At 40.4% G+C, this 13061-nt stretch overlaps 1 protein-coding gene across 1 annotated transcript in view; it reads right to left on the bottom strand.

Moving 5' to 3' along the window:
- LOC146219453 (NACHT, LRR and PYD domains-containing protein 12-like) overlaps positions 1-13061 on the bottom strand; it is a 120974-nt gene that overhangs the window by 32643 nt on the left and 75270 nt on the right. The window contains 1 exon segment of the mRNA XM_084694358.1: positions 1919-2089. Within this exon segment, the coding sequence (XP_084550484.1) occupies positions 1919-2089 (171 nt within the window).

The raw sequence follows: 13061 nt of genomic DNA, 5'->3' as shown, positions 1-13061 counted from the left end.
ATACATCAAGCACACTTTTCTTGCCATTCCTAATTTGAAACCCTTCATGTAGTGGAAGAGGCGTCAACCACAGGAACAACAGCCGCCAGATGCTAAACTCACTGCCCAGGTAAATGTACAATAATATGATGAATAGTATATCTTAACCCTTGTGTTGTCTTCAGGATCAAACATGACAGCTATTATATTTAACAGCAGAGAAAACCCTCAAATATATATACTGTATATATATATAAAAAAAAATGTTTTACTTCAAATGTCTTATGTTTCCTAGTGACCCTAACATTCATAAAAGGTAAAAAAATATATATAATATCCCAACAACCACAGACACACACGTACACAATAAGAAATTGAAATTATGTGTGCTACTGATTTAGGTTACAGAGTCTATAAAGGTGCTGAAGATGACAGTACCTCCATTTCTCTCTTTGCTAAAGCCATGACTGCACACAGGGGTGCAAACTCGTCACCTTTCGGCGAAATTCACAGTTTTTGATCCAAAATAGGTCATTTGTGTGATTCGTGTAGATCTGCAATAAAAATGTGTGTGTGGGGAGGGGGGGGGTCCTCCAAGTATCCTAGTCTGCGATAGCAAGCTGTTATGAATATTTTTTTTCAAGCTTGTTGTTTGTCAACAATGTCAACATGACACGCACGCTTTTTATTTTGAGTCTTCGGGTCTGTAACTCCCAGAGCCCCAGACATGACATCCAAAACGAAATGCTAATTCGTGGCCACAAAATGCTATTTTGGGGATAACGACCGAGCCTACCTATTGCGGGCAGTTCAGTTATGTGTGGGGCACATAGGCTACCCAGAGCAAGCTAAAGGTGCAGTCATGGACAGAGATCATTTGATTGTATTGTATTTTAGGCTCGTGAATGACCGTGGTAAATTTGGTTTGAAGTTCGATATTTAACAGATATTCGGACCCCCAGTAGGCTATTATGTTAATTTAACCGGTGTTAGCACCGCTACGACCGGCCGTTTAGCCAATGCTTTCGGCTGCCTAAACAACGCGTATGTTTAGGGACCATCAACAAATTACACGTTTCAAAAGTCAATAGCTGGTGGTAGTTATTACATTCATTTTAGTGTTCACTGACTATGCATATATCATATATATATATATTATATATATATATAATATATATATATAATATATGCATAGTCAGTGATATATAACAAATATATATAGATGATATATAACAAATATATAGATGATATATAACAAATATATATATATATATATATATATATATATATATATATATATATATATATATATATATATATATATATATATATATATATATTCCCTGAGGAGCATGCCCCGGACCCCCGAGGGGGTTCGGATCCTTGTCACCTTTTTCATCCCTGATGAGTTTGCACCCCTGTGCACACTTTAGTGTTGTGATAAAACAATTGGTGTTCACAGTGTAAGTAAATGTTTTTCCACTGTGAAGAGGGAAACCCCAGATGTTCACAAAGTTTGATGAATGACAGGTTGTGTTTCAATGCGAAATAGGTTTAAGGTTGAAAATTAAATTAAGCTGTATTTTACTACCCTTTGGGCAAGGGCATACATATTGTTAACACTACTCAAAGAGGCTGCAATCATGTTGCACATTAGAAACAGTTGCATCAACATTTTCCTTCTGTCTAAAATAAACCAAAACATGAAATAAAATATAAGCCAATCATTACGTACAGCATGTTTTAGAGTGTTTCAGATGCAGCAAATCTGCCTGTTTCTTATCAAACTAGTCCTCACTGATGAGTAGAAGGCATATCTCATTCTTAGCATTAAGTTTATTCCCAATTTGAGACTCAACTCTGTTGTCTAAATCAACCACACAAATACATTGTGCGATTATAACTTTACTAATGGCTCATGTAGAACATAAATACATACCTCAGTGTCTCCAGTTTGCAGAGTGGGTTCCCCAGTCCAGCAGAGAGCAGCTTCATGCTGGCATCCTTCAGATCAATATTACTTAGATCTAGTTGTCTCAGGAAGGAGGTTGACATCAGCACTGAGCCCAGAGAAGCACAGCCTTCCTCTGTGATGTGACAGCCTGACAGCCTGTAGAAGGTTATCATTAGGGAGGGATCACAAACATTTTTTCTTGTTATCTCTACTCTTGATGCATGATTATGCTTTGCTTATGATCTGCACCTCTTCAACACCGAACACCTCTGGAAGACTGGAACTCTCCCACTGAATTGCTAAGTTACAATACAATAACACAATACATCCTTTGGTATGTTTTGGAATGGTTCGAACACAGTAGTGACCACATCCACACTACTCCTCATGATACTGGGTCAGACAGTAGTGACCACATACACACTACTCCTCATGATACTGGTTCAGACAGTAGTGACCACATACACACTACTCCTCATGATACTGGTTCAGACAGTAGTGACGAGAAGCAAAAGCCCCGGTTCTTTCAGAGTTGTCTGGATGTAGCTGCGTAAGTACACCACCTATGCCATAGTCTGTGGACACAATGGTGGGCAGAGAGGGGTCAAACAGAGCAAGTGCTGAACTGTCAGTTCTAAGTAGTTTTACCCGCTGGAAGCTTTTCTGTTCCTCCCTGGTCCATGTGAATGCAGCATTATGGAGTACATTTCTCATAGGCTCTATGACGGCTGCGTAGTTCTGTATGAACTTGGAGTACCATGCTGTCAGGCCAAGGAAGGACCTTGATGAAACAAAAGTTCTGTACGTCTTCAGTCAATTCTCAAGATGTAAAAACAGCACTGGAACTCAGCAGGGTTGATGCAAAGTGTTTTATTGGTTCTCAGGTAACAAAGATTGCCAATAGAACGTGAGCGTGATCCCGGGATCAGACTGAAGTTTTCTCCGGACAATTTAACTTATATAGTCTTCTCCCCATTGTATGTTAATATGGTACGACATTAGTTGGTTTCGTAGACATTAGGTAATCTTACCAAGCGGGTCCCTTGTCTCAGGGGATTCAAAACAGGTACTTTCCTACATAGACACTGCTTGAAATTAGGCTCTTTCTGACCTTGAACAGCCAGCTGCATTAGGCTTCTGGGCGTAAGGCCACAAATATGTCTCATAAGTTACAGCTATGCATCCTGGTCTTTTATGAAAGCATACACATGCTCCTCTCCCCCACTCATCCTTTAATTATTTAAACCTTATATTTAGGGCTTCACGTCTCCTACTATTGTTTAGGAATAACAGTAATCAGCAAAACAGCTTTGCATTTGGTTTCCCATGATACAACTTGTATTAATATGATTTCCAATTAGTATAGCATATTCCAAAGAGTGATTACAAATATCTTTGGGTCCATAATCATTAACCATCTTCATAATTACAACAGTATGATGTTTTTTCCACATCAACCTGAGAGATATAGCATCACTGGGTGCTGGAGCATCACGAATAGCTACAATGAGGTTGTCGTTCGGTAGAAAGCCATCCTTACTTATGGTGTGTCCCAGATAGGTCAGGTTTTCCTGGTAGTATTTATACTTCTCTGTATTCAGATGTAGTCCAGCGTTATGTAACCTGTAGAGTACCGCTTTAAGGCGAGTTTCATGATCAGCACGGCAAGATGAGTAGAAAATGATGTCATCAAGATACGCCTGAACTCCAGGTAGACCTTGCAGGACTGGACATCACTTTCTGAAATGCTGATGGCGCAGATCCTAGTCCACCGCAAACTCGCTTGTATCTGAAAAGCCCCTCATGGGTTATGAAGGCAGTCAGGTCTCTTCTGTCCTCATGTAGAGGATCCTGGTAGTCAGCATTTGCGAGGTTGATGGTGGAGAACATGGTTTCTCCCCTGAGTTCTGAAAGGAGCTCCTCCATGTGAGGAATGGGGTAACAATCAGCTACCACCACCTTGCTGGGCTCCCTGAGGTCCGTACACATCCGTATTATTGTTGAGTTCTTTCATTGAGTCTCAAAGATTGGCAGGTCACCCAGGAAGAAGCGTCCATCTTCTCGATGATGTCAGCGTCAAGCAGACGTTTTAATTCAGCCGAAACAGCATCGTAGAAGCCAATTACCAGCTGCAGAAGGCTCTGGCGTTACACTTGTGCTGTTAGGACGTTTTGGTTCCTTTTTTGGTAGCATATTCATCTCCCTCACCAGCATTTCACTGTTTGAGAGTTCACTTGCATTGCGAGTGGCTGATTCCACTTGATTAGCAATCTGTATGGTTTTATCTTTTAGCAGCAAACATTCACGTATGCATCCACTGAAGGCTAAAGTGTTATATATATATATATATATATATATATATATATTACAGAATTACAATAAAACCTATCTAGATAAACTATGTTGGGCCTGCTGAACCTATACCCGTTCCACAGATACTGGTCAGTGAAGCATTACTTATGTCTCTGAAGACCCATGGGACTGGTGGAATAAATGCTCTTTGTATAATCTTAAAACACCTTCATGCACAGGGTTGAAGAACGGATAGCCTACGCCATTATCAGGGGCGTCGAAAATGTTCTTCAGCCCCCCCAAATCATTTGGCATTATTGTCTTAATTTTTTTTTAATAATAATAATTACACTATTGTTTTTTCACACGGAAAAGTTATTTATAACTCTAACAAATTATAATCCAATAGCCTGTCATCATACTTTACGATACAAACCCCGGGCACTAGTACCGTCTCGACGTCAACGACAGCCAGTATTATAGCCAAGGAGTTCAAAGTAAATGATGCACGGAGTGAAATTGTAAGTACAAGGAGTTACAGAATGTGGCTATCTGTAGTTGTTAGCGAGTGTTACCTGCTTTAGGTTTATTTGATATGAGGCAAATGAAAGCGAATATTGTAGTGGGCTATGTTAAAACTAAGCTAGCTAACTACTTTGTTAGAAACTATCCCCAGTTAGCAAGAGTGTGAACTAGCGAATTCGAAATACAAGAAATAACTACCGACGTCTCACTATCCTTTGCATTGATATATCTCTCTAGTATTTCAAAACAATATTAGCAGTCCATATAGAATGTTGTTATTTATAATCAGTTAATGCTAGTGAAAACTAAATGTCATAGTGTCCCTCATAACGCTATTGTGCCTGTATATCATCCAATTCATTGACCAGATGGATATAAGAACATTCTTTAGAAGAGGTGGCAGCTCCACCCAGTCAGATGAGAGAGAGAAGCAGGAGATTGACAGGGCTGAAGGAGCCGGTGTGACGGAGGTTAGCGGTCTACAGGTCTAGAAGGAAATGAGTGGAGTTTTTTTTATTTTCCTCTACTGTGGTAGAAATGTATAGGCATTTGTTGTCAGGCCTAGGCTACTCCAAGGCATAGCCTAAACTAGATTATTACATGATATTTTTATGCCAAGTCATAAAATTGGCTTCTGGATTTCGATCAGTTATGTTTCAATGTTTGAACTTATCTTAAAGGTGACATGACATGAGAACTTCATTTTATGAGGTTATTTAACATTAATATGAGTTCCCCTAGCCTGCCTTTGGTCCCCCAGTGGCTAGAATTTTCGATAGGTCTAAACAAAGCCCTTGGTGTTCTTCTCCGCCTTTGACAAAATCAAGGCTCAAACGCTCTGTTTGAAAATCTCCTCCAAGTGACGTAGATACGAGAAAGGTTACCTCCCTCTCTCTGCTTTGCCCGCCCAGATCATCTGGCCCGCCCATGAGAAACTGAGCTACCACCGTGCAAAAGGGCAAGTGCGATATCGGTTTTTCCTAGAGAGACATCATGGGGAGCAAACAAACAAAGCACAACAGTTGCTCAGTGCTTGGATGTACAAATGCAAGCACAAATCTTTATTTAATTCCTTCATCCGAGCCTCTGCACAACCAATATCTCAATTTTATTTTCGCTGGAAATGCTCCGACACAACTTCCCAAAGTTGTGCATGTCTGCGCCAAACATTTCATCCAGGCATGCAGCCCTAAATCTCAGAACTTCTTAAGTGAATCACACTTAGATGAGCTTGCCAAGCACTATAGCATCAATCTGAAAAAAAGAGGATAAAAAAATAAAAAATAATTGCCGCACGCAAACATGCCACTCCCCTTGGGGCTAAGCCCCCCCTTTCTTTGAATCCTAGAAACGCCCCTGGCCATTATTGATTATAATTATGATGATTACAAAGACACACTGCTTTGTTTAGGCTTCATTTTATGTCAATTAACCAATTACTTTTGAAAACAGTTAAAGTGACATGGCATTGACATCCTGCAGAAAACATCACAGACTCATGCCCCAAAGGTAGATACTCCAATAAAACTGTTTATATAAATGAATCTGAATCTGTCAATGTTTTCTACAGACACCACTACCTCAGAACAGGCTGCCTCATATAATATTATGGCATGCGCCTATAATCCTATTCCAGTTTTAATCTCTACCCAACGCATAGGTAAATACAAAGGGCATAGATACAATAGTAAAAATAGAAGCTCAGCAAATATTCTATCTTTACCCTGGCATATTTCTCCTTCCTGCGAGCCACTATATCCAGAAAATATTTCAATGGCAATACTAAATATTAGGTCACTATCAGGCAAAACATTTCTCATTAACAATCTTATATGTGAACGTAAATTAGACTGTATGTTTTTAACAGAAACCTGGTTAAACAAAAATGGGTCTGCAACTCTTATTGAAGCGTCCCCTCCCAATTATAGCTTTTTTCAGTCCATTAGAACTGGTAAAAAAGGGGGCGGGACTGCCACCATAACCACGGATGCCCTGTGCTGCAGGAGTATATCCTTCGATGATTTTGCCTCATTTGAATATCATGCCATTGTTCTAAAGTGCCAGCCTCCTGTTCTGACAGTAACTGTGTAGGCCACCCAAGCAATGTCCCACTTTTCTCACAGACTTTTCAGAACTACTCTCCATTGTTCCACACAAACTACGATAAGATTATTATCACTGGTGATTTTAACATACATGTGGATAATGGGAACGACTCAAGAGCCAGGGATTTTGTGAATCTCTTAAATTCCATGGACTTTACACAACACATCACTGAACCCACTCACAACTGTGGCCACACCCTTGATCTAGTAATTACAAAGGGTCTAACAACTGTTATATCATTTGTCTGTGACCTTACTCTTTCTGACCACTTTTGTATTTTCTTTACAGCACTGCTACCTAAAGTTAAAAATAGTGCTGAATGTTTTATTAAGAAACGCTATCTTAACTCTGCAGCAGCTGAGAATTTCAAAGTAATGATGAACATAACTAGTACCAATACCCCAGATGCGGGGCCATCATGTGTTAATGAGCTACTCTAAATACAAAATTAAGGACAGCACTTGACTCTCTAGCACCATTGAAACAACAATTGTTTTGTCAAACAAAAAGCTCCTTGGAGAAATGAGGAAATTATTAAACTTAAGAGATCCTGCAGAAGGTCTGAGCGTACATGGAGAAAGACCAAGCTACAGGTCCACCTTGATATCTTTAACCCGTTAATTAGTAGCGTCACATATATGTGATTGTTCGAAAGCGGGCCCCACAGAGTACCGTCACACATATGTGATTCTGAACATTCCAACCGACTATTTTCCGATAGACAAAAACTATATGACAAACGCTATAGTATGGCTTCAAAATTTACAATTAGGAGGCCAACAAGTAACACTAGCAGGTAGTAGCATTGCTACGAGTGTTATGCTAGGTTGCTAGGTAACGGAAGCTATCTAAAGCTAGCTATAGCTAGCTTTCGTTTCGAAAAAACTCACTCTGCTTGCAGCGTTGGTAATATTTAGAACTCACTCATCTAAATTAAGGATCAACTTTCAGTCTTTAAGAAAGCAATAAGAAATGCTAGGAAGGATCATTTCTCTAATTTGATATCTACAAATTCTAACAATTCCAGGGTACTTTTTTCAACTATAGACCTTAGGATTTATAATAAATCCTGCACCCTAAAGTAGATGATAGTCTCTTTTCCACCTCAAAATGTGAGGAATTTGCAGCATTCTTCAGAGATAAGATAACGAATATTAGGAAAAATATTGCTCAAGAAATTCAAAATGGCTTGTTCTCTGATCCCCTTCCACCATGCTGTAACAGTATGAGCTTTTTTGCACTGGCTGATATAGAAATGCTGAGCAAGGTAGTGTCACAACTGAAGCCATCTACATGCCCTCTTGATCCCATACCAACCACATTTTTTAAGAGTATCTTTGACTCTGTGTCTAAGGACATTCTAGCCATTATTAACTGTTCCCTGCTTACAGGTATTTTCCCATCTGAACTTAAAACGGCCCTGGTGAGACCCCTCCTGAAGAAAATTAATTTAGACTCTTCAGTTCTAAACAATTTTAGACCCATCTCCAACCTTCCCTTTTTAAGCAAAATTCTGGAAAAAGTTGTCTTTAAACAGTTAAATGATTTCCTAGACGTTAACTGTGCATTTGACACTTTCCAATCTGGCTTTCGTTCCAATCATAGCACAGAAACGGCATTAGTCAAGGTTGTAAATGATCTCAGGATTAATGCTGATTCCAAAAAACTATCCAGAGCGACTTACAGTAATTACAGAGACATTCCGCGAGGCAAGGAAGGTGAAGTGCCTTGCCCTAGGACACAACGTCATTTGGCACGGCCAGGAATCGAACTGGCAACCTTCAGATTACTAGCCCGATTTCCTAACTGCTCAGCCACCTGACTCCCTGCTTAATACTAAAACACATAAATCCAATTGTGATCAATTACTTTCATTAAGAACAGATGGGATTATGCAACAGGATGTTTCTGGGTCTGTGCGGTAACTTATGTTGTGCTGAAATGTAGCTTTGGTGTGTGTGTAAGAATGCTGAAGGTCAGCACACTGACATGGGAGGGAACATGGTGATGCTCAGGGACTGGTGTGAGCACAATGAGGCCTCTCACCAATGGGAGTGGAAGTGTCGGCCTGAGAGATAAGGTGATGTATGGGCTGTGGAGGATGGATCTTTTTGCTCATGCAGAACCAATCAGACCATCTGGTCTGATACACTTTTGGATTTACAGCCCACTCTCAAATGCCCCATTCCCTTGGAGGCCCTACCCCCCTTTCTCGTCAGATGCCCTTTTCCCCTTGCCCCACCCTTCCCCCACCCTTCCCCCCTGCCCCACCCGCCCCCGTACTCATCAGACCTTCTCCTGGAGACACAGCCCCCCCCCCCCTTCTCCTGGAGACACAGCCCCCCAGGACTCCTGGAGACACAGCCCCCCCCTTCTCTTGGAGAAACAGCCCCCCCCTTCTCCTGGAGACACAGCTGGAGACAAGTTTGATCATTAATGTGGATGATCACATCAAAATTCCAAAACCGAAAACGGGAAATGCTATATAGCTGGTTAATCCGCCACCACTTAATAACTTCTTATTATAATAACTTCTTCGTGTCAAACGAACGACAAAATCACTCAGGAAATGCATGTCACGCTAACCCTATAGCTGCCATGCTGTTACGATGCGCCACCACTTGTTTCTTCATTTAAAGTTTTACATCTGACCATTTCTTCTTAATTTCTGCCGTGGTCCGGCAGACCCCACAGCATTTATGGCCCTATAATAATAATAATAATGATTTTATTTGTAATGCACTTTCATAAAATCTCAAAGTGCTACAGATTAAAAACAAGAAAGGGCGCAAATTGTGACAGTTTTCCACTCCGCCGACTTTCTTTTGTCGCTAATACCTGATGACAGGCCACCAAACAGGACACATCTTCTCGCCTTCACCTCTGTTGTCAGTACCTTGATCTCACAGTCACCGTATTTCTTCAAATAAACGCTGCGGTGTTTAACGTTCATTTTTGGTGCAGCGTTTATTCGAGGGCTGCGTTTATTTGAAGAAATATGGTAATTCAGACAAAGAAATGACCTCAGGAGCGCATTTATAGGTCCATCTGCATATTCATTTATGGGAGAAGGCAAGGTGGGGTCAGTGGCTCATTCACGTGCGGTCAATCTCGTGCAGTTGATTGTGATTTATAAAGGAAAGGTGCGCAGGACCTGGCGTACGACCGGTTTTATACATCTGAATATTTCTGTGCGTAGGTACTTTTCGAGTTTTGGCTGTACGCCATCTTCTGGTATGAAAGCTGCGCAATCCTTTTATACATGAGGCCCCAGGTCTTTGGACTACCCACCCCGACCTACAACTCATGCCCTGGACACCTAATTGGATGACCAGACTCCTTCCCTGTGGTCTTCTGACCAATCACCTGACAAACACCTCCTTCTCTTGGGGGGTACAAGACCTATCTCCCAAGGACAGGGAGACAGAATTTGGACTGGGCAGAACTCTCTCTGATTTCTGTCAAGACTACTTTCTCACGAATGCTTTTGTTTAATCTACTCTGTAACTCTTTGCTCTGTGAAGCTGCATGACATCATCGACTGGTTTTACTGTTCTAGACTGAGAAAATTCTGGTGTGTTGTATTCATTGTGATTACATCATTGTTGGAAGCATTCCAACTATTGTTTTTTGAATCTTTATTCAACTTCTTCTATTTCTTCCGCGCAACCTTTCAGCGCCTTCAAATCTTCAGCTATTAAAACCGTTCAGCTATCAAAAAATTCAGCAGTTTCAGGCCATGGGCGCTATAACTTTTCAGCTTTGTACCTCTTATGGTTGAACTAATATAAATCAATATTCATAATATTTTTTTAACATGGGTTCTTTCAAATCCTTTCGAACTTCTTAAAACTTCTTCAACTTCCAAATCCTTCTTCTTCCTCAATCTTTCAGCTAGAGCCACCATTTAAACTTTAAAACGTTTTTTTATGTAATTCAGCTTTTTGATATCTATTAAACTTTTTTTTTATATCACTGATTATGTTTTATGACTTTTTCAAACCGTTTCTGAGATTTACATGGGTGTTTACGAGAAAGCCCAGAGTGCAGATTGAATCGCTTAGAGCGGAGGGGAGCTTCGGATGTCGTTCAAAACATATTTCTAGTTTGCCAGCATTGCCACAATTTTCGCTCTTCATGGTTCGTTTTTGGATCAATAGATAGCTAATTTTGTGCTGGTTGTAGACAGTTGTCTGTGGAATCCAAAAGACTTACACATTTGTTCAGAGCCCCACGAAAGTCCACCTCTGCCCCATAGAGTCCAATGCAAATGTGGTGACAAATTCGTCACAGAAAACAAAAAATAACAAGATTTATAAACTGCCGTTATAGTCGTATTTCTGAACACACAGACATATAAAGGACATCTCTGGTTTCGGAAGAGTCTTGGGTCTCAGAAAATATCTGTATTTTTTGGATTGGACGTATAGTTTTGCGTCTACGTTAACTTGTTTGAGGTGTGGATTCTTGCTAAATTTCTGGTATTCTCTGCCCTCAGCGCATTAGCAGCCATAGCTGCACCATCACCGTGGCAACCACACAAACAAGCGCCATTCTCTTACACAGGTGACTCGTATTAGCTGATTAGTGGAGACACAAGACAAGCGATTCAGTCAACTCGTCTCATTAAAAGACTAAGAGCACCACAACACAACTACTACCACTACTGATACTGCTATATCTTATGCCACACTACAACTACTAATTCTGAAGATGCTGCTAATATCTATTTTGCTAACTACTATGCTAATGCTACTGTTTTGTTCTACTACGCCACTGAGTGCGTTCACTTGACCATGAGAAACCCGATAGCAATTGTCAGTTTATGCCAATAATACAATTACTCCGTTTACATGTGTAATTGGGGTGTGCTTGCCTTCGGCGAGCACAAACCATTGTTATCTCACATATATATTATTTATTATTTATTGTTTCTTTTCGCCCCCCTAAGGATGCCTCAATATTTGGACTACATAGACAACGGCGATGTCAAAAGGTTCGTCTCGGTAGCGATTGCGTTGGTTGTATTGGGATTTATGTTCCATTGCACGGTTTAAGTAGAAATTACGTTTTTGTGGCAAAAAGTGAAGCTAACGGTGGCTAACTTGCTAGCCACAGTCACTGACGCCACTAACGTCACCAACGTCACGAAAACTCGCGTGACTATCTCTAGCAGAACATTAGTTTCCCATCTGTTAACTTGGGGGATACTAATCTGCAAGGCAGCTGCAGAAACGCCACAAGCAAAGAGGCCAGGGTGATATTTAATCATTTTACTTTGTGGTGTGAAACATAATTGTGAAATGTAATGTACAATATTAGCTGATATTATTAAGTAAGTAGGCCCACATCTACTTTCGGAAACGGTAGTCTACTATTTCACTGAAGCATTAGCATCATGACATTAGCCTCTGTTGCTTGGGCAACACATACTACAGTGGTCATGATGCATCTGTTTTCAATCGTTAAAATAAACATTCCTCACAAATACATTTTTGTGGTAGGATTTATTTTGACATTAATAAACGATTTGTTGGTGAAATGACCATTACCTGTGGTTTCAAATCAGTGTGGCGGCTCACTGCAACGCTGTAGCCTACCCGAGACACTAATGAGTAGCTAACAAAAACATCTCTTTAGAGATGTTTAGAAAGTCAAACGGCGACGGAACATGTTTGGCTTTCCCCTTACTCAAAAGTTTTTCAATAGGTGAAAGTATCTGACTACTAACCTGAACTTCATTGCCACAGCCTAAACTTTGTCAATGTCAAAACTTTGTCTGTTCATGAAAATAATTAATGTCAGCCTGCTTCAGCCTTGCTTAGCTGTAGGATATACATTTTACTGGGTCTTGCTGCGCTGCTTGATTTATTGAAATTATTATGAAATGTTATGTTTTACTAGCCATTTGCCTTCTTAAGCAAATCACAGTATTTCCCACCCCTCATGGTGTAACTGAGACGACCGTAAATAGCCTAATTCATCTTTCAAGTAATAAGCCCCCGTTGAAGTGTTGAGCAGGAAATTAGCTGGTCTGTAGAGATCTTGGGTTGGTGGTTTTACTGATGCAGAATTCGCTCAAATAAAATCGATAGACGTAACAAGTGGCACATAACGTGAAGTAGGCCTAACATTGCATTTTATTTTGTTTGAGTTTTAATAACTTGTCCAGTGCATCGGGGCAAGTAGCACTAGCCTAAATTGA

This window comes from Hypomesus nipponensis, chromosome 28 (assembly GCF_054491055.1).
Source record: "Hypomesus nipponensis isolate SF chromosome 28, ASM5449105v1, whole genome shotgun sequence".
In the NCBI taxonomy this organism is placed as follows: domain Eukaryota; kingdom Metazoa; phylum Chordata; class Actinopteri; order Osmeriformes; family Osmeridae; genus Hypomesus; species Hypomesus nipponensis.
This window is presented reverse-complemented; position numbering and strand designations above follow the sequence as displayed.